Source organism: Tachypleus tridentatus, chromosome 4, assembly GCF_004210375.1.
Source record: "Tachypleus tridentatus isolate NWPU-2018 chromosome 4, ASM421037v1, whole genome shotgun sequence".
In the NCBI taxonomy this organism is placed as follows: domain Eukaryota; kingdom Metazoa; phylum Arthropoda; class Merostomata; order Xiphosura; family Limulidae; genus Tachypleus; species Tachypleus tridentatus.
The window spans coordinates 24,239,235-24,262,933 of NC_134828.1; the positions used below are offsets into that span (position 1 = coordinate 24,239,235).

Genomic DNA, 23,699 nt, shown 5'->3' on the forward strand with positions numbered 1-23,699 from the left:
GTGTCATTTTTAAACTGCGAAGTTTGGAAAAGTATAAACCAGTGTTGTAGACATTCTTTAATCAAGGAAAGCACCATTTGCTTCAACACACTTTTGCCAACGTGTAACCCTGCTTCAGAAATCAGAGTTTCTATGCTCAATGAACTCCCTAAAAACTTCTTCTGCAGCTGTCTGGTTTTGAAAGCGTTTATTGTTAAAAATTTGTCAAAGTGCTTGAAAAAATGAAAATCTGCAGGAAAAGGTCTGGGGAATAAGGTGGATGAGGCAGAACCTCGATTTTCAATTTGTTCAATTTTTGGAGCGTCATCCTTGACAGGTCTCATAACGCCGATTTTGTTGATCTTCAGTTAACTCGTGCGGAAGTTGGATAACCCACTTATCCAACCTTTTCATCTTTCCAATCGCACTCAGATGGTTGGAAATGCTTGATTTCTTTGTGCTTAGCTTTTCTACAAGCTCACATAGTGTTGTGCAAAGGTCTGTCTTAACTGCTTCCCTTAGTATATTTTCATCTAAGGATGGCTTCCTTCCATGACCATCGCGGTCTTCAAGACTTTCATCTGCTTTAGAACCAACGTTCAGTAACAGATCCATGGCCGAATGCCTGGTTGATGTTCCGTGTAGTTTCGGCAGCTTTTCGTTCAAGTTTGAAGTCGAAGAGGAAAATCAGACAAAATTCCTTCTTGTCCATGCTGTCTTGGGGGTTGTGAAATTTACTCTGAGTAGAGTTAAAACAGCAGACAATTAAGACACCTTGTAAGCGATAAACGTTGGTTTAAACCAACCAACCAACGATAACTTCAGCTTCTGAATGTCATAGTGAGAATTCCGACATTCATTTCTGGGCAACCTAATAGTTTGGTCTCTGAGATTACCATCTAGTATTGTTCTCAGGGATTACCATCTAGAGTGATCACTGAGATTATCTAGTGTGATATTTGAGCTTATAGTATAGAATGGTCTCTGAAATTATATCTAATCTTCAGAGATTACCATTTAGAATATTTTCTTAGATTACCACATAAACTTTTCCTCGAGTATTACCGTATAGTGATTATTATATAGTGTTGTCTTTAGTGATTACCACCTAACGTGGTCTTTGATATTAAAGTATAATGTGGTCCTTTGACACACTGTTAGCTTTCGAGTGAATATCATATTTTACATTTCTGGTTAAGTAATTTTATTTACAGCTGTGGAAAGTTAGTAAACACGAGACATGTTGAAAATAGACCCACAAACACGTTCATGTTTAGAGCATTATATATATCTTTGTTTAAAAGTAATAACTAGTCGCCAAAGTTTAAAATAATATATATTTAAACCTCTTAGTAAGCACCGGTCACACTAAAACAACCATATTCGACAAATATATTAAAGTTTCTTAACTTCAAAATGTCGAAGTTCAAGTGTGTAAGACTACCAATAGCCATGTTACAGTTTTATTCATTTGTTATCACTAGGTGTCAATGGTCCTCCACCAGATCGGACTCTGATCATCATCCAGCCCTCTAGAATCAGCCTGACAATCTACGCCATCATTGTAACCTTTGCCCTCTTGGGAATTATTATGGCATCCAGCTTTCTTGTTATTAACATACGTTTTAGAAACCAGAGGTATAATCTAACTTCTAAGTTGAATTTTGTAATTTGTTGGAGTTATTTCATAATTGTAGAAACTAGAGCATACGTCATCAAACAAATAAAATCCATTTGTGGTTAAAACACAGCAAGAGAAATTCTCAGGTTTCTTCTACTGAATAAAGTGGCAAAAAATGCATACTTGTAAATTACAGTAAAACGAAAACTAAATAAATTAGATTTCTATTCAATTATTATTGTAACTGTATTTTTGGTAATTTAATTTGTATGCTTGTTAACTGGAGGGAACATGATGCAATTTCGAGAAGGATCGTGAAGGTTAAACGTTTTATAGAATCTAGAAATTGCATGCAATATGTAGAAATAAGAATATACTATAAATACGAGTACACTATAAATAAGAGTACACTATAAATACGAGAATCGTATAACTAAAGGGGTAATTAGTTTAGTTCCAGTCAGCGAGTTATACATTTTGTAAGCTGAACAGTGAATTATTGAACATGTTATTGATTGATTAATAAGAATATTCTTGCATGTATATGATGTAAACTTTGTCTGGGAAGTAGGTTTTAATATTAGTCTCGGAATTTCTATACAAATGTTGTTTGTAAAGTTAGGCCTACAAGTGAATGTAGCTAATAACAAATGTTATAGGAGAAATAATAATAATTTGTTATGATTACATGGACTGGACTTTCACTTTTTTTCTATATAAAATCATACAAAAGAACCTATGTGTGGGTGCGTGTGACTTTTTTATAGCAAAGCCATATTGGGCTATCTGCTGTGTCCACCGAAAGGAATTGAATCCCTGATTTTAGTATTGTAAGTTCGTAAACTTACTACTGCCCTGTCTCCAGCTGGTACAGCGGTAAGTCTACGGATTTACAACGCCAAAATCAGGGGTTCGATACCACTCGGTGGACTCAGCAGATAGCTCGATGTGGTTTTGCTATAAGAAAATCACACACACACACTACTGTCCTATCGAAGGGAAAAAGAACCTATACAACAATAGAACGTAAAACGTCAGTATCGAACTTTTAGTTGCCGTGCCCCGCTAGTACAGCACAAGAATTTTAGAATGCTAAAATCAGGGGTTCGATTCCCCTCGGTGAACTCAGCAGATAGCCCGATGTGGCTTTGCTATAAGAAAGCACACACACACTCAGTTGCCGTGAAAGGCCTCACTCAGCAATTATTATAAACGTCTAGACTCTAGAGGGAACATAACCAGGTGCTTAAGGCATTCGACTCGCAATTTGAGAGTAGCAGGATCGAATCCCCGTCACACCAAACCCTTTCAGCTCTAGGGTGTTATAATGTTACTGTCATTTCCCACCATTCGTTAGTAAAATGTACTCCAAGAGTTGGCGGTGGGTGGTGATAACTAGCTGTTTTTCCTCTAATCTTACACTGTTAAATTAGGGACGGCTAGTGCAGATAGCCCTTGTGTAGCTTTGCGCGAAATTCAAAAACCAAACCAAACCTTTCAAGTAGCTACATATTAATCGAAGCCATCTTATACTAAGAAACCTTAAAAGAACAAACAGATGTAGCACTGTATTTATTGTAAACATGTCTGATTTTACATTTTTCGTGGGAGGTCTCACTTAGCCATCATGATAGTTATCTAACTGTAGTAATGTAATTATTATAAATATGTCTTGTTTGTGTGTCGGAAGTTAAGTACAAAGCTACACTATTGGGTATCTATGCTCTGCCTATTATAGGTATTGAAACCCGGTTTCTAGCGTTGTAATTCCACAGACATACTGCTGTACCATTGAGGGGCATAAATATGCCTAATTTTACCTATTTTTTGAGAGGCCTCTCTGAGCAGTCATGATAAATATCTACATGTGGTCGTGTATTTATTATACCAAATCTGACTTTTTTGTAAAACGTCTCACTTAACAATCACGGTAAACGTCTCGGTGTATTAGTGTATTTATTATAAGTATTTTTAATGTTACGTTTTTCTTGAGAAGCCTCACTTAACCATCACGATAAATGTCTATCTGTGCCAGTTTATTATAAATATACATGATTTTATCCATTGCATGGGAGGCTTCACTTAGCAATCAAGCTAAATGTCTATGAATAGCAGTGTATTTGCTACAGATAGCTATAATTTTAACGAATTACTCATATTTATTCCAGGTATATCAAAATGTCCAGTCCTTACCTAAACAATGTCATCATTGTTGGTTGTATGTTAACGTACACCAGTGTCATTCTTCTGGGTATTGATAGCAGCTTGACGAGTGAACATAACTTTCCATATATATGTGCTGTAAGTTGGCATGTTTACTTTATTAACTTATAGACGAGATCAAGCCTCGGGTTAACCCTCAAGTTCTTGATTTCTTTTTATAAAGTTTACTATAGGTTCTGATGATCCACGTATTTTATCATGTTATGTTTTGGCCTGTTACAACGCCTCTGTAAAGGAACGACATTAATAAAATGGTGAAATCTCTAATTTGTTCTCGTGGGATCTGCGTAGTTGTTGGAGGGATTAATTGCCATAATGAGGGTTTATTTTTGTTTAGATGTGTGGGTGGGGATCGTATATTGGATGACCCCAGTAACCAATATCATGCACTTTGAGGAATTTGGTGCCTAAATAGTTATTTGTTTGTTTTAATGCTCGAAAAGCCATTGGTTGAGACAGAAGGGGAGAAAATCAGGGGAAGAGAATATAATTGATATTAAATTCCAAATCAAAACAAGCTTAGAGTGAAACTAAAATCAACCTGATAATAATGTACAGCTAATTAAGCCTACTTTTGTTAGGTTTATACTTATTAAAATTAGATTTTTTTTTTTTTTCATAAGTTGGGTACTTTCGCTGTCAACGGTGTTTTCGGCCGTAAACCCAATAATATCTCACAAGGTTCAGCCAGAGTGGGACGTTTAGGGTAGTCTTAGGTACATATTTTAGGTTAACAGTGCATAGCAATTTTTATAATAATAGTATAATACTACATGTTATTGTATGAACTGTGTTATCAAAATGTGGAATGGGCAGGTTGTTAGGGCGATCGACTTGCAGTTTGAGGATCGCGGTTTCGAATCCTCGTCTCATCAAACATTCTCGCCCTTTCAACCGTGGGGGTGTTACAATGTTACGGTCGTTTCCACTATTCGTTGAAAATGGAGTACCCCAAGAGTTGACGGTAGGTGATGACTTCCCTTAAATTAGGAACGATTAGCGCAGACAGTCCTTGCGATATATAAAACTCATAGTATCTTTTTGCTTTTTCCATACATAACAATAGTGTTAACTATTTTAATTGTTTTATGTACTCCTAAATACTTTCATAGTTTCATATAGTGCCTTATATTTGGCCCGACATGGTCAAGTGGGTTAAGGCACTCGACTCGTAATCCGAGAGCCGCGGGTTAGAATCCCCTTCACACCAGACATGTTCGCCCTTTCAGCCATGGGGGCGTTATAATGTGACGGTCAATCCCATTATTCGTTGGTAAAACAGTAACCCAAAAGTTGGCGGTGAGCGGTGATGACTAGCTGCCTTCCCTCTAGTCTTAAATTGCAAAATTATGGATGGTTAGCGCAGATAGCCCTCGTGTAGCTTTGCGCGAAATTCAAAACAAGCGTTATATTTTAACGGTTTTGTATGCTATTAAATGCATTTATGATTTCACAAGCTGCTTTGTATCTTAGTAATGTCATATTCTATTAAGTAATTGTATGGTCTTATATACTGTCTTATATTTTAGTGATTTGTATAGACTGTTACATGCGTGTATTGTTTCATATGCTGCCTTACACTTTAATGCTTTTCACATCGCACTAGTTTTTTGAATAGTCTATGATGTTCTTTTATAGGCAAGGGCATGGGTCCTGATGAATGGTTTTTCTCTGGCCTTTGGATCTATGTTTAGTAAGACGTGGAGAGTCCATGCTATTTTTACAAACATTAAGTTGAATAAGAAGGTAAGGATAGTTGTGTTTGGTTTATCAAGCTTTAAACCTGTATCAAGTCAGAGGAAAAGTGATCTGAGCTTATTGTTGTACGAAAGGAACTCTTGTGTAAAAGAGAGGAACTATTTTACTGCTCGGATTCATTTTGGCTCAACATCTGCATTATAGACAAATATGTCATATTCTTTTATGTTTTACGTCATTACAATGCCTAATGTAAACTAAATGATTAATCCTAGCTTAACCTTTATCTACCCCTGGCTTGAATTAACACTAACTCTGCATTTATTGTTTCTCACTTTACATTTACTAATCACAATGAAAGCTAATCCTTAGTTTACCTAACCTAACCTAAACGAGATCTTAATTAACTTTACTCCAACTGGCTCAGCCATAAGTTTCCAGGTTTATAACACTAAAACCCGAGTTTCTATACTCGTGATTGGCACAGAACAGATATCCCTTCGTGTAACTTTGCACTTAAGAACAAGCAAACAAGCCTTAACTTCACCCTCGCCTAAATTTAACATAAACGAAATTAACTTTATCCTTAAGTAAATCAATTCCAAAAGCTATCATAATAGAAACTAATCTTAAATTGAATAAACACCATAACTTTACCCTCTCCCAATTTGAACTAACCCTAACTTGCCCTCACCTAACTAAGTTAAAAACACCATAACTTTACTCTATCCCAACTTGAACTAACCCTAACTTTACCCTCGCCTAACCTTAACCTGAAAACACCGTAACTCTACCCTCTCCCAACTTGAACTTAACCCTAACTTTACCCTCACCTAACCTTAATCTAAAAACACCGTAACTTAAACTAACCCTAACTTTATCCTCACCTAACCTTAATCTAGCTTAATTTAACTCTGAAATTCACGGTTCGTGTGATCTGTTGAAAGAAATTCAATTTTTTATGCTTAAAAAACAATCTGCTCGTGCAAGTGTTAAACGAATCATAAGGAAAACGCCATTAATACAAAATTATTTATGGTCATGGTTTTAAGTATATGCTAGCTATGTGTTATATCTAACTTCTATGTCTACACGTAAAAGGAAAACAATTTTAATCAAGAAATTCGAAAGCAATAACTAGTTTTAATTTTATAGTTCTGGTAAGTACTGTTAAGTTGATCTGTGTGAAGATAGGCTTGACTTAACAGAAATAATTAATACGATTTTAATTAACTATTGCAATTAATATCTACCCAAAATAGTATTGTAATAATGTTTTCCCCGTCCTCATTGAAACTTTGATATTAATATTTCTAAACTATACAGCAATTCATAGACTAAAATAGCTTTTATGTGTTATATAATCAATAATTACGACAGATAATTGTAAATTTTCGCTCTAATTAGAAATTTCAGAAGTCAATCTTATTTGGCTCTCACGTGGCTTGAGGAAATTAGGTTTAGTAGTAACATATTTCTTTGCCCAGCGTTAACGAGATCTGAGATTAACGTTATAACTTTCTACACACGAATACCCTGTTCTAATAAATCGCTACGTAAGTTTTGTGTTTAGGCTTATCTTACATTACGCTAATTTCTTTAATTTGTGGTGACCCATGCATGATAATAAACAGCTCTCATTAGTAATAAAATCCCATCTTAGAATAAACGTTCGAATACAAATGATATTTACATTCCCCTTTTGAAGTGAAATAGTGATTATATTTTTCTCTACTGTGAATTAACCTTTCCCATATTGAGAGTTTATGGCAACCTAATGTCGTGTCTCATCTTAGGTCATCCAAGACTACAAGCTCTTTATGGTCGTCGGAGTTCTGGTCCTCATAGATATAGCCATCTTAACTACCTGGCAAGTCATTGACCCCTTTTATCGAGAGACCAGTCTCGGAATGCAGTTGGTAGGCAAAGCTACTTTGTTGTTGTTGTTGTTTTTTTTATCTTTCTTCATTGATTGTAATAAGACTGCACTTAGTGACCGGTCTATGTCTTATTACATTCTATTAGGGTTATATTAGGTTAAGGAAGGCAATTGTGTTGACAGCATTTATGGTCTATTTTTATTTATGTTTATTCGTAATTTCGATTACTCAGTTGTACTCACGATAAACTTTACTTCTGACCATTTGGAATAATCCCATAGTAAAAAAAATTACGAGTTAAACATCATTGTTCTATGGTCAGCTTGCTTCTGCTTTTCAGACTTGGAGACCATTGGTTAAATGACAGATGTTTCATTCCATAGTTTTTTGTTGTTATTTTTTGTTAGTTAAACTGCAAGAAAAGCCTGTAAATTAAAGTAAATGTCAAATCTGAACAAACTAAAGAAAAACTGTAAATTTCTTAAAATGATTTTACAGCGTGAATTAATTTATTAGCGTCCACAGTAGCACTGAAAATTGGGCCACGAACATGATAATTTAAATGTTATTAAGCACTTGGTTTTAGTTCTAAGAAACTATTACATCGTTCTTATGAAAACTCTCTGCAGAATAACCCTCTTAAACTATTGGAAAGTTTAAGAAATAGCTTATAATTACTGGAAAACGTCATTGTCCTTTAATGGATGTTGTTTGTTGTTTTTTGAATTTCGCGCAAAGCTACTCGAGGGCTATCTGCGCTAGCCGTCCCTAATTTAGCAGTGTAAGACTAGAGGGAAGGCAGCTAGTAATCACCACCCACCGCCAACTCTTGGGCTACTCTTTTACCAACGAAGAGTGGGATTGACTGTTACATTATAACGCCCCCATGGCTGAAAGGGCGAGCATGTTTGGTGCGACGGGGATGCGAACCCGCGACCCTCGGATTACGAGTCGCACGCCTTAACCCACCTGGCCATGACGGGCTCCTTTATGGAATCAAATAAAATTTTATGACTTAAGATTCTAATGCTATTCTATTGGACAAAACTTTTACAATTCATCTACTTATTGGGCTGGATCACACATCTTGGAATATTTAAACATTTTACTAGACAAAGCTGTTTCAATCCACCCATATATTGAAGTGGAACACACATCTTAGAGTCTTTAAACACTAGACAATGTTTTTCAATCCTTTCGTCCTTTGAAGTTGAAACAAATGTTTTACAACCCTCACATACTTACGTAGAAAACACTCCGGTTCAATGCATCCAATTTCAGTGGCAAAAGCTCACATCTCTCAGCCATATTTTATTAACACTCCTACGAAAAGTGGGGCCTAATAGGCCCCAGAGCAACTTGAAAGGTTATTAATATTAGGCTAATAATTTTGTATTTAAATGAAATTGCCATTTAAATCCATTAATCCTGACGATGACCGAAGAAGGTCGAAACGTTGTTCGCTCTTCTATGTAAAGTGTTTTCTCAGCCCAAACGAGCCGTTTTTGCATATAAATTAATGAATGGATTAACGAGATTCCCACTGTCCCAATCTACTATCTAGCGAAACCACAGCCAGGGGAACGGGCTTGGAGAAATCAGGACTAGAAACGTCTTTTCGTAGGAGTGTTAACATAGCCAAAACTGGTTCATTTCATCCATTTCCAAAGTAAAATGAAGTTGTAAATCAAGGATGCTCAGAAAATTCAAATCTGAACTGGGAATTGTTTGATATCGAAAGCTTTTCTTCCTCTTGTGGTTTTAATGTTTAAAAAAAGAAATTTCTTATTTTTATTAAAAGAATCTACCAGCTTCAATCTATTACTTGATTAATTACCAAACGCAAAACTTGTTTTTACTGACAGTTCTTAATGGTATTTTTCAGCCATCATCTGAAAATGAGGATTCAGTTGTAATACCAGAATTGGAGTTTTGTAAAAGTCAAAACATGACAGTGTTTCTCGGTTCCATCTACGCTTACAAAGGGTTACTTATGGTAAACAAAAAGCTTCATATTACTTTTAAATTAATTATTCATTATAGTCCTTGTTGTTTGAATTTAGTTTTGAATAACAACTTCAGTTGTACTCTTTAATTATGTCTAATATTTACTTACTTCTCCAACAGGGCCACGTGTTTTAACCACTCGAACCAATATACAGTAGTGTATTCTCTGTCAGTAGACACTAAAATGACGTCACATAAGGGACGCTTAACGTTGCAATTTGTACTGTCGTGACGTCAGTAAAACGTGCGCATGCCATGAATCATTAGAAAGATTATACATTCTGTAGGTTACTACATAGCATGAAATATGAACTTCAAAGCAAGAAATAAAAATATTTGTTAACATTAATTTTGATCTTATTTACTCTTAAAACAGAACACTTTCTGAGACCCCGCGGAAATGCATCTAGTTTAAAACGTAAAATGTGTAAAAATAACTTCTACAATTGTACTGCTCAGTTGACACTTAAAAGTATATTGATTTCTATTTGCACGAGAGGAACTGCCAAACGATATTTATTTACACCTTGAGCATCCAGATCAGTGGTTCCCAACCAGGGATGCGAGATAACATATTTTCTTTTCCAAATGTTTCGTGTTTGTTTATATATCATTAAAAGCTAATTATAAAAATTTGTTTTGGCCACCTTCACCTTTATTCTTAAATAAATAATTGCTGTGAGGGGTGCGAGAACATATTAAATTTTTTCTAGGATCACAGAAAACGTGACGCCCTAACTTACTGTTAACTCAAAATACTAGAGTACTGTTCGTTTTCCCATTAGACTCAGATATTCTGTCGTTTAGTTGTAACAAATAAACATTTATTTGCTTAACATATTTTTAAGAGGTAATGAAACCTGTGTAATAAACACATGTGTATATTTCAGTAATGCCACATTTATGAAAATTAAATAGATATGTACAATTTCTTCACTTAATTTTACGCATTTCTAAATTGCCTTTCTGTTCGTTTTCAGGCTTTCGGCTGTTTCTTGGCATGGGAAACCAGGCACGTGAGTATTCCCGCCCTAAACGATTCCAAGTACATCGGAATGAGCGTGTACAATGTGGTTATTATGTGTGTCATCGGAGCTGCCATTTCCTTCGTTCTCAGAGAACAACAGGACGCTGCCTTTATCATCATCTCTATCTTCATCATCTTCTGTTCCACCACAACTTTGTGTTTGGTATTCGTGCCCAAGGTGAGACTGGTGAGGGCAAGTCTTTTATTTCTTTCCGTAATGGTAACGTTGGATAAAACAAAAGCTACGTGCTATTGAATACATGCATATTTTACTGTACACAATTTTCAGTCTCTGTCATCACTTTCTTTAAGTGAACATCTTTTAAAGTAATTTAACTCAATACTTTTTTTCGTTCATTATCGTAGTCAGCAGTTGTTTTATCTTAGATTTACCACCAAATACTGTTCATTATTTAACAAACTGTTAAATAATTGTGTTACGAATAAGTACAGTGTGGGCTACTGTTAAAAAGGAAGTACAGTATAGGCTACTGTTAAAAAGAAAGTACAGTGTGGGCTACTGTTAAAAAGGAAGTACAGTGTGGGCTACTGTTAAAAAAGAAGTACAGTATGGACTATTGTTAACAAGGATATACAGTATGGGCTACTGTTAACAAGGATGTACAATATGGGCTACGGTTAACAAGGATGTACAGTATGGGCCAGAGTTAACAAGCAAGTACTTATGAACTTAATTCATGAGCAAACTTATACGATAAAACACAATCATTTTTAGTGATGTATCAGTAAACATTATCTATTAAAATAATATATATCTTACTCTTGGCTAGTCCTTCATAAAATATGATTATAACACAGGCCTGAGTTTAAATTCATAAAACTTGTTTTGGTTTGAATAACATATTTTTCATAATTCAGCTACACAAGTTTCGAAAATAATATTGGTTTTCTTCTACTACGTAAAGATTTTTTTTGACAAATCTGGATGAAAAAATTCTTACTTAGATTAAATCACTACAATAAATATTTTTTTAATGTTGCTTTTGTTAACAAAAATAAACAAACTGAAGTAAATGGAAGAACATTATTGTCACATTAATACGTGTTCTCATTTATCCTGATTTTATGTGAACGTCTAAAATTTACATATTTTAGTCTCAGAGCTAAGTGTTGTGGTCTCTCTTTAATATATAGCATCTGGAGCAACACGTTTCAATGACCAGCAGTAATCAGCCATAATGTTGATGCTCCATATTCCCTGGTAGCCAGTAGTAATCAGCCATAATGTTGATGTTCCATATTCCCTGGTAGCCAGTAGTAATCAGCCATAATGTTGATGTTCCATATTCCCTGGTAGCTCCTCTCTAGTTCCCTGATGCCTTGATGAAACTTTTCCCCTTGTTAATTGCGGCCCGGCATTGCCAGGTGGTTAAGGCACTCGATTCGTAATCCGAGGGTCGAGGGTTCGAATCCCCATCACACCAAACATGCTCGCCCTTTCAGCCGTGGAGACGTTATAATGTAACGGTCAATCCCACTATTCGTTGGTAAAAGAGTAGCCCAAGAATTGGCAGTGAGTGGTGATGACTAACTGCCTTCCCTCTAGTCTCAATTGCTAAATTAGGGACGGCTAACGCAGATAGCCCTCGTGTGGCTTTGCCCGAAATTCAAAAAAAAAAAAACAAACTCGTTCATCGCTGACAACACCCAGTTTTTCAGGGAGATAGTCAATGTGTGAGTATAATAAATTAACTTTCAAGCTCATATTACAACCCAATTATTTGAATTTATCGAGTATATTATTGACAATATTTTCGTAATTTCGGTCCTTATTGATTCCTAAACATTTGTTAATAACGTCTTTAAAAGAAACCCACGCTTCTTTATCTACTTTCATCATTCTATTTCTGAAGTGTTTATCCGAAGTCAATTTCATAGTCTGAACGCCTACAAAAATGCATTCTTTAAGTTTCGGTTTCGAAAGAGCCGGGAATTGTCCACATAGATACTTGAAACAGTCGCCATTTTTCTCTAAGGCCTTTACCAACTGCTTCAGTTTTAAATGAAGTGGAGGTGATAGGACTTTCTTTATGTCAACCAAACTTTCCATGTTTAATGTTCTTCTATACTGGTATCAGACTGATTCCATGTGGTCATTGTTTCTTTATCCAGTGTTGATTTCGTGCTCTGGTGTCCCATTCACAGAAAAAAACATGGACATTTGGTACAACCGGACTGTTGATCCAACAACATACAAAGGACTTTTAAGTCTCCACATAATAACTGACCATATTATTTATATTTGAACTTATCGAGAAGAAGTTGGAGTTTTTCATACGTTTCCTTCAAGTGAACCGTACGAGCAATAGTAACATATGTTACCATGGTGAAGAAAAACACCTTTAAGACTTCCTTTTGATGAAGCAATGAACAATCGCCACTCAGTTGGTTCATAGACTGCAGCTCCTAGCATTAGTATTAATTCAGCAGTATTGTTACAATAAGCCATTGAATCTTCTCGTGAAAAGTATCAAGTAAAGTTATGTCCCTGGAGAAGTTCTTAGCCCAAAGTCACGACACTAAAATCTATGAAAAATTCTTTGGAAGGTCTCATCAAATCATTAGGCTTACCTTGTATGAAAAGTTTTGATTTACCAGACGTTTCAGGTTGAAAACAACCCCTGTCATCGTTTCTGTTGACATCAGATTCAGAATCATATGAAACTGTATCAAGAGTCTCTGGTGCAGTAGGTACAGGTACATCAGGTCCATGGTGCAGTAGGTACAGGTACATCAGGTCCATGGTGCAGTAGGTACAGGTACATCAAGTCCATGGTGCAGTAGGTACAGGTACATCAAGTCCATGGTGCAGTAGGTACAGGTACATCAAGTCCATGGTGCAGTAGGTACAGGTATATCAGGTCCGTCAGCGACAGGTCTTACAGCAGGTTTAAGGTTTGGATAAGAAATTTCCTTTTTAATCCGAGTGTCGCACGTTACGTGAACAAAAATAACAATTACTTCCGTGGTTTCTAGTTTCACGTCAGATCACTGACATTCCAAAAGGCAAATATTTTTTCTTGCTTTTAGTCCATTGTCTCCATTGTTTGACGGAAACGGCACAAACTTTGTGCAGAGTTCATGGTTTACCGTGGTCACCACGTTTTATTCCAACACAAAACAAAACAAACATGTAATACGCTTTTTAACAAATTATGTAATGTTTCGCCTTTGTTTCTTTACAAAAAGTTTGCTAAAAATACAGCAGAACATGTTTGGGTAATTTTCACGATCTCATGTTGCCATAGTGACGAATAAATAATATTAAAACTATGTCAAAGTGCACACATAAATAAATACTATCCAGCAATGGCACGTTACAGAACGTTCGATAAGACTCTCCGATCGCGATTGGTCTAGAGAAATTTATAGCCAGTGGCTGTCAATATTTTAAGCATAACACAATGCAACCAGATATCAGTGAAAATTATTTTCTCATGTAAAAGTATATATGGTGTTTTTGTTTTTTTTTAAATCTGTAGGTAAGGGAGAAAAAAATATATAATTTTACGATTCAAAGGACGAGAACTAACATAGAACATGGAAAGAAGTTCAAAACAACGAAACTACTTCAAGCCTGTATAATACCTTCCTACAGACACACACGTTGGTTGTATATTGTAGTATGTCACAACATTCTGACGTCATCTCTGACGTTACCAGCAAAAGTAAAAACCTACATTTATAAAAGACGTCTATTTCTCACACTTATTTTTGTTATTCATTTCTTTCATTCATTTCATGTTTACAACAATTTAGAAAACTAAATTTTCATGCTACTCACAAAATAAAATGTTTAGGTTCTCCATTCTTTTTTTATGTTTTAGCTTGTTGAACTCAAACGGAATCCGAACGCAGGAGCAAGATGCGTTAGAGCTACTTTAAAACCTTTCAAGAAATCTCGAAGAACCTCAGAGGATTTTGAGCTACAAAGTCAAATCAGAATTCTTCAAGACGAAAATTATCGAAATAGACAAAAATTGGAAGAGGTTAGTACTTAAAGACACCAGTTCTTTTCTCTTTGTTAATTCAGTATTCCCGGTTATCCGCTAAGAAGCAATTTTCAAATGACATTTTTAACAGGAAAGCATGAATGAACGATTATCAAGTTATATTTACTGAGGTCTATTCCTTTCGATTCTACGTTTCTAAGGATAAAAGATGAAATGTCACCATTCTCTATTAAAAATGTCATAACGTTATTTATTATCTTAGAGTGTGATTAATTTAGTGGGGCTTTTTGATTAATAATTATTACTGCACATTACCGAGACTTCAGTTATCTAAATTAGGTTATTCATAAAAAATGTGTTTTAATAAATTAAACACGATTCGTGTAGAAATAAGATTCACGTTTGACAGATGTCAGGATTCTAATAAAAACTGTTTATACAGATGTCAGGATTCTAATAAAAACTGTTTATACAGATGTCAGGATTCTAATAAAAACTGTTTATACAGATGTCAGGATTCTAATAAAAACTGTTTATACAGATCTCAGGATTTTAATAAAAACTGTTTATACAGATCTCAGGATTCTAATAAAAACTGTTTATACAGATCTCAGGATTCTAATAAAAACTGTTTATACAGATCTCAGGATTCTAATAAAAACTGTTTATTCAGATGTCAGGATTCTAATAAAAACTGTTTAGACAGATCTCAGGATTCTAATAAAAACTGTTTATACAGATGTCAGGATTCTAATAAAAACTGTTTATACAGATCTCAGGATTCTAATAAAAACTGTTTAGACATATCTCAGGATTCTAATAAAAACTGTTTATACAGATCTCGGAATTCCAATAAAAACTGTTTATACAGATCTCAGGATTCTAATAAAAACTGTTTAGACAGATCTCGGGATTCTAATAAAAACTGTTTATACAGATCTCAGGATTCTAACAAAAACTGTTTAGACAGATCTCGGGATTCTAACAAAAACTGTTTGGACAGATATCGGGATTCTAACAAAAACTGTTTAGACAGACCTCAGGATTCTAATAAAAATTGTTTAGACAGATCTCAAGATTCTAATAAAAATTGTTTAGACAGATCTCAGGATTCTAATAAAAACTGTTTATACAGATCTCAGGATTCTAATAAAAACTGTTTATACAGATCTCAGGATTCTAATAAAAACTGTTTATTCAGATGTCAGGATTCTAATAAAAACTGTTTAGACAGATCTCGGAATTCCAATAAAAACTGTTTATACAGATCTCAGGATTCTAATAAAAACTGTTTATACAGATCTCGGAATTCCAATAAAAACTGTTTATACAGATGTCAGGATTCTAATAAAAACTGTTTAGACAGATCTCAGGATTCTAATAAAAACTGTTTATACAGATCTCAGGATTCTAACACAGATATCTAATAAAAACTGTTTATACAGATCTCGGGATTCTAACAAAACTGTTTAGACAGATCTCTCCAATAAAAACTGTTTATACAGATCTCAGGATTCTAATAAAAACTGTTTATACAGATCTCGGAATTCCAATAAAAACTGTTTATACAGATGTCAGGATTCTAATAAAAACTGTTTAGACAGATCTCAGGATTCTAATAAAAACTGTTTATACAGATCTCAGGATTCTAATAAAAACTGTTTATACAGATCTCAGGATTCTAATAAAAACTGTTTATACATATCTCAGGATTCTAATAAAAACTGTTTAGACAGATCTCGGGATTCTAATAAAAACTGTTTATACAGATCTCAGGATTCTAACAAAAACTGTTTAGACAGATCTCGGGATTCTAACAAAAACTGTTTAGACAGATCTCAAGATTCTAATAAAAATTGTTTAGACAGATCTCAAGATTCTAATAAAAACTGTTTATACAGATCTCAGGATTCTAATAAAAACTGTTTATACAGATCTCGGAATTCTAATAAAAAGTGCTTATACATATCTCAGCATTCTAATAAAAACTGTTTATATGTTACACATTTTTAAAGGACAAAAACCTTAAATCACACGTTTTCATTATTATCTTCCTCTCAGCTGTTTTACCTGTAATATTATTTCAAGTTTTTTATTCACATCCAGAGTTTAAAAACATTACCGTCCAATAGAGCATGTGATACGTACTCCAACTGTCCTAGACAGCAGATTAAGGTTAACACAGATACCATCCAGTGGAGCACGTGGTACATGATCCAGCTGATCTAGACAGTAGATTAATTTTAATACAGATACCGTTCACTAGGGTGCGTGGTACCTGTTCCAAGAAAACTAAACAGTATATTAATTTTAACACAAATATTGTCCAGTATAGTACATGGTACATGGATAAACAATTGAAAACCACTCATTATTTTTTCAGTGGAAACACGAGACATAATATTTTAATAACATGGGATGATAAACGGTTAATTAGCCAAATTGCTTATGTTACAGAAAAATTTTCAACTACAAACTTTAATCACACGTCTGAAAGAGATGGAAGAACCTGTGATTATAATAACTCATGGAGTGACGTCACCGATACCAGAAAACTCCTCTGATGGAAACTGTGAAGATATCCAAGGTTTGTAGAGGGGCGTCAATCATATCTAGTGTATTTATAATTTTATTGTAGCAAGTGTATAATGGGGCGTCAACCATAACCACTGTATTTATAACGATAATGTAATAAGTGTGTAATGAGGCGTCAACCATAACCACTGTATTTATAACGTTAATATAATAAGTGTGTAATGGGGCGTCAACCATAACCACTGTATTTATAACGATAATGTAATAAGTGTGTAATGAGGCGTCACCCATAACCACTGTATTTATAACGATAATATAATAAGTGTGTAATGGGGCGTCACCCATAACCACTGTATTTATAACGTTTATATAATAAGTGTGTAATGAGGCGTCACCCATAACCACTGTATTTATAACGTTTATATAATAAGTGTGTAATGAGGCGTCACCCATAACCACTGTATTTATAACGTTTATATAATAAGTGTGTAATGAGGCGTCAACCATAACCACTGTATTTATAACGTTTCTATAATAAGTGTGTAATGAGGCGTCAACCATAACCACTCTATTTATAACGTTTATGTAATAAGTGTGTAATGAGGCGTCAACCATAACCACTGTATTTATAACGTTTATATAATAAGTGTGTAATGAGGCGTCAACCATAACCACTGTATTTATAACGTTAATATAATAAGTGTGTAATGAGGCGTCAACCATAACCACTCTATTTATAACGATAATGTAATAAGTGTGTAATGAGGCGTCAACCATAACCACTGTATTTATAACGTTTATATAATAAGTGTGTAATGAGGCGTCAACCATAACCACTCTATTTATAACGATAATGTAATAAGTGTGTAATGAGGCGTCAACCATAACCACTGTATTTATAACGTTTATATAATAAGTGTGTAATGAGGCGTCAACCATAACCACTGTATTTATAACGTTTATATAATAACGTCAACCATAATGTAATAAGTGTGTAATGAGGCGTCAACCATAACCACTGTATTTATAACGTTTATATAATAAGTGTGTAATGAGGCGTCAACCATAACCACTGTATTTATAACGTTTATATAATAAGTGTGTAATGAGGCGTCAACCATAACCACTGTATTTATAACGTTTATATAATAAGTGTGTAATGAGGCGTCAACCATAACCACTGTATTTATAACGATAATGTAATAAGTGTGTAATGGGGCGTCACCCATAACCACTGTATTTATAACGATAATATAATAAGTGTGTAATGAGGCGTCAACCATAACCACTGTATTTATAACGATAATATAATAAGTGTGTAATGAGGCGTCAACCATAACCACTGTATTTATAACGTTTATATAATAAGTGTGTAATGGGGCGTCAACCATAACCACTGTATTTATAACGATAATGTAATAAGTGTGTAATGAGGCGTCAACCATAACCACTGTATTTATAACGATAATATAATAAGTGTGTAATGAGGCGTCACCCATAACCACTGTATTTATAACGATAATATAATAAGTGTGTAATGAGGCGTCAACCATAACCACTGTATTTATAACGTTTATATAATAAGTGTGTAATGAGGCGTCAACCATAACCACTGTATTTATAACGTTTATATAATAAGTGTGTAATGAGGCGTCAACCATAACCACTGTATTTATAACGTTTATATAATAAGTGTGTAATGAGGCGTCAACCATAACCACTGTATTTATAACGTTTATATAATAAGTGTGTAATGAGGCGTCAACCATAACCACTGTATTTATAACGATAATATAATAAGTGTGTAATGAGGCGTCACCCATAACCACTGTATTTATAACGTTTATATAATAAGTGTGTAATGAGGCGTCACCCATAACCACTGTATTTATAACGATAATGTAATAAGTGTGTAATGAGGCGTCACCCATAACCACTGTATTTATAACGATAATGTAATAAGTGTGTAATGAGGCGTCACCCATAACCACTGTATTTATAACGATAATGTAATAAGTGTGTAATGAGGCGTCACCCATAACCACTGTATTTATAACGATAATATAATAAGTGTGTAATGAGGCGTCACCCATAACCACTGTATTTATAACGTTTATATAATAAGTGTGTAATGGGGCGTCACCCATAACCACTGTATTTATAACGTTTATATAATAAGTGTGTAATGGGGCGTCAACCATAACCACTGTATTTATAACGATAATATAATAAGTGTGTAATGAGGCGTCACCCATAACCACTGTATTTATAACGTTTATATAATAAGTGTGTAATGAGGCGTCACCCATAACCACTGTATTTATAACGTTTATATAATAAGTGTGTAATGAGGCGTCACCCATAACCACTGTATTTATAACGTTTATGTAATAAGTGTAATGAGGCGTCACCCATAACCACTGTATTTATAACGATAATGTAATAAGTGTGTAATGAGGCGTCACCCATAACCACTGTATTTATAACGTTTATGTAATAAGTGTGTAATGAGGCGTCACCCATAACCACTGTATTTATAACGATAATGTAATAAGTGTGTAATAGGCGTCACCCATAACCACTGTATTTATAACGATAATGTAATAAGTGTGTAATGGGGCGTCAACCATAATCACTGTATTTATAACGATAATGTAATAAGTGTGTAATGGGGCGTCAACCATAATCACTGTATTTATAACGATAATCTAATAAGTGTGTAATGAGGCGTCAACCATAACCACTGTATTTATAACGTTTATATAATAAGTGTGTAATGGGGCGTCAACCATAATCACTGTATTTATAACGATAATGTAATAAGTGTGTAATGGGGCGTCACCCATAACCACTGTATTTATAACGATAATATAATAAGTGTGTAATGAGGCGTCACCCATAACCACTGTATTTATAACGTTTATATAATAAGTGTGTAATGAGGCGTCACCCATAACCACTCTATTTATAACGTTTATGTAATAAGTGTGTAATGAGGCGTCACCCATAACCACTGTATTTATAACGTTTATATAATAAGTGTGTAATGGGGCGTCACCCATAATCACTGTATTTATAACGTTTATATAATAAGTGTGTAATGAGGCGTCACCCATAACCACTGTATTTATAACGTTTATATAATAAGTGTGTAATGAGGCGTCACCCATAACCACTGTATTTATAACGATAATATAATAAGTGTGTAATGAGGCGTCAACCATAACCACTGTATTTATAACGTTTATATAATAAGTGTGTAATGGGGCGTCAACCATAATCACTGTATTTATAACGATAATATAATAAGTGTGTAATGGGGCGTCACCCATAATCACTGTATTTATAACGATAATGTAATAAGTGTGTAATGGGGCGTCAACCATAACCACTGTATTTATAACGTTTATATAATAAGTGTGTAATGGGGCGTCACCCATAACCACTGTATTTATAACGATAATGTAATAAGTGTGTAATGAGGCGTCACCCATAACCACTGTATTTATAACGATAATATAATAAGTGTGTAATGAGGCGTCACCCATAACCACTGTATTTATAACGTTTATATAATAAGTGTGTAATGGGGCGTCACCCATAACCACTGTATTTATAACGTTTATATAATAAGTGTGTAATGGGGCGTCAACCATAATCACTGTATTTATAACGATAATATAATAAGTGTGTAATGAGGCGTCACCCATAACCACTGTATTTATAACGTTTATATAATAAGTGTGTAATGAGGCGTCACCCATAACCACTGTATTTATAACGTTTATATAATAAGTGTGTAATGAGGCGTCACCCATAACCACTGTATTTATAACGTTTATGTAATAAGTGTGTAATGAGGCGTCACCCATAACCACTGTATTTATAACGATAATGTAATAAGTGTGTAATGAGGCGTCACCCATAACCACTGTATTTATAACGTTTATGTAATAAGTGTGTAATGAGGCGTCACCCATAACCACTGTATTTATAACGATAATGTAATAAGTGTGTAATAGGCGTCACCCATAACCACTGTATTTATAACGATAATGTAATAAGTGTGTAATGGGGCGTCAACCATAATCACTGTATTTATAACGATAATGTAATAAGTGTGTAATGGGGCGTCAACCATAATCACTGTATTTATAACGATAATCTAATAAGTGTGTAATGAGGCGTCAACCATAACCACTGTATTTATAACGTTTATATAATAAGTGTGTAATGGGGCGTCAACCATAATCACTGTATTTATAACGATAATGTAATAAGTGTGTAATGGGGCGTCACCCATAACCACTGTATTTATAACGATAATATAATAAGTGTGTAATGAGGCGTCACCCATAACCACTGTATTTATAACGTTTATATAATAAGTGTGTAATGAGGCGTCACCCATAACCACTCTATTTATAACGTTTATGTAATAAGTGTGTAATGAGGCGTCACCCATAACCACTGTATTTATAACGTTTATATAATAAGTGTGTAATGGGGCGTCACCCATAATCACTGTATTTATAACGTTTATATAATAAGTGTGTAATGAGGCGTCACCCATAACCACTGTATTTATAACGTTTATATAATAAGTGTGTAATGAGGCGTCACCCATAACCACTGTATTTATAACGATAATATAATAAGTGTGTAATGAGGCGTCAACCATAACCACTGTATTTATAACGTTTATATAATAAGTGTGTAATGGGGCGTCAACCATAATCACTGTATTTATAACGATAATATAATAAGTGTGTAATGGGGCGTCACCCATAATCACTGTATTTATAACGATAATGTAATAAGTGTGTAATGGGGCGTCAACCATAACCACTGTATTTATAACGTTTATATAATAAGTGTGTAATGGGGCGTCACCCATAACCACTGTATTTATAACGATAATATAATAAGTGTGTAATGAGGCGTCAACCATAACCACTGTATTTATAACGTTTATATAATAAGTGTGTAATGAGGCGTCACCCATAACCACTGTATTTATAACGTTTATATAATAAGTGTGTAATGGGGCGTCAACCATAATCACTGTATTTATAACGATAATGTAATAAGTGTGTAATGGGGCGTCAACCATAATCACTGTATTTATAACGATAATGTAATAAGTGTGTAATGGGGCGTCACCCATAACCACTGTATTTATAACGATAATATAATAAGTGTGTAATGAGGCGTCACCCATAACCACTGTATTTATAACGTTTATATAATAAGTGTGTAATGAGGCGTCACCCATAACCACTGTATTTATAACGTTTATATAATAAGTGTGTAATGGGGCGTCAACCATAACCACTGTATTTATAACGTTTACATAATAAGTGTGTAATGGGGCGTCAACCATAATCACTGTATTTATAACGATAATGTAATAAGTGTGTAATGGGGCGTCAACCATAATCACTGTATTTATAACGATAATGTAATAAGTGTGTAATGGGGCGTCACCCATAACCACTGTATTTATAACGATAATATAATAAGTGTGTAATGAGGCGTCAACCATAACCACTGTATTTATAACGTTTATATAATAAGTGTGTAATGGGGCGTCAACCATAATCACTGTATTTATAACGATAATATAATAAGTGTGTAATGGGGCGTCACCCATAATCACTGTATTTATAACGATAATGTAATAAGTGTGTAATGGGGCGTCACCCATAACCACTGTATTTATAACGATAATGTAATAAGTGTGTAATGAGGCGTCAACCATAACCACTGTATTTATAACGATAATATAATAAGTGTGTAATGAAGCGTCACCCATAACCACTGTATTTATAACGATTATATAATAAGTGTGTAATAAGGCGTCAACCATAACCACTATATTTATAACGATAATGTAGTAAGTGCGTAATGGGGCCCCATTACGATTATTTATTTATTTACAGAATCGATAGATAAATTCAACTTGCAGTACAAGTTCCATATTCTTCGAAAACTGTGTCTATTTTCATATGCGATGTAGTTTACAGTTAAAAAACATATGAAGTCACACTTCTCTGCACTATCCTTTTTCTCTTATGACTCTATAATTATATAATTGTGGCATAAGTAAAATGTGTTTTAAAGTAATTATTAACATTTGTTACATAACACAACAGGAGCAAATGGTATCATAAAATTACCTTTGTGCGTGTACATGTGTGTGTGTGCTGAGCCACTGAGGGCTTCATCTTTACCTTTACTTCTGCTGTTGTTGTTCGCTGATTGTAATAAATTTACTGTCAGACGAAGAGCTTCAGGAAATCATTTCATCGTTTCAAGAAACAAACCATCATCAAACAGTGGTTGACCCTAAGTCCAGAAAATTCTACGATATTGTTGTTGTTGAAACCTAATAAAACCACGTAATGTTTCACTGACATCAAACGACTTGCTTGTTTTCCTTACTTTTTCACAAATTCCAAAAAAACCTCCTGGTCGGAAGTTCCTTAAAGCCTAATTATTGTGTTAGTAAACGCGTTTCAACCACATGATTCTTGACTCTTCAACCACCTAATTGTTGTCATCTCTCCTTGACAGTTATAGTTCCAACACTTCGCCAAGACAGAGAGGTCACAGTGATTTCCAGGTCTCCATCGCCAGAAGAAGATGTAGATGAATCTCTCAGAGAGCAACATTCTCGACGGTGAGATTTACTAAAATTGTTAAATTATAATGTAGTAGTTGAATTTCCATATATATATTCGTTTTAGATGAAT

General features: G+C 34.4%; 1 protein-coding gene across 3 annotated transcripts in view; it reads left to right on the forward strand.

Moving 5' to 3' along the window:
* The window catches only part of LOC143248688 (gamma-aminobutyric acid type B receptor subunit 2-like), a 144,161-nt gene that overhangs the window by 117,646 nt on the left and 2,816 nt on the right, over positions 1-23,699 (forward strand). For 2 of the 3 annotated variants that reach the window (XM_076497298.1, XM_076497300.1), the window contains 9 exons: positions 1,464-1,617; positions 3,769-3,901; positions 5,462-5,569; positions 7,318-7,440; positions 9,287-9,397; positions 10,389-10,622; positions 14,284-14,445; positions 16,867-16,996; positions 23,521-23,626. In XM_076497298.1, the coding sequence (XP_076353413.1) occupies positions 1,464-1,617; positions 3,769-3,901; positions 5,462-5,569; positions 7,318-7,440; positions 9,287-9,397; positions 10,389-10,622; positions 14,284-14,445; positions 16,867-16,996; positions 23,521-23,626 (1,261 nt within the window). The remainder of the gene's footprint in view (positions 1-1,463; positions 1,618-3,768; positions 3,902-5,461; positions 5,570-7,317; positions 7,441-9,286; positions 9,398-10,388; positions 10,623-14,283; positions 14,446-16,866; positions 16,997-23,520; positions 23,627-23,699) is intronic. The other variant, XM_076497299.1, reaches the window with a different exon arrangement.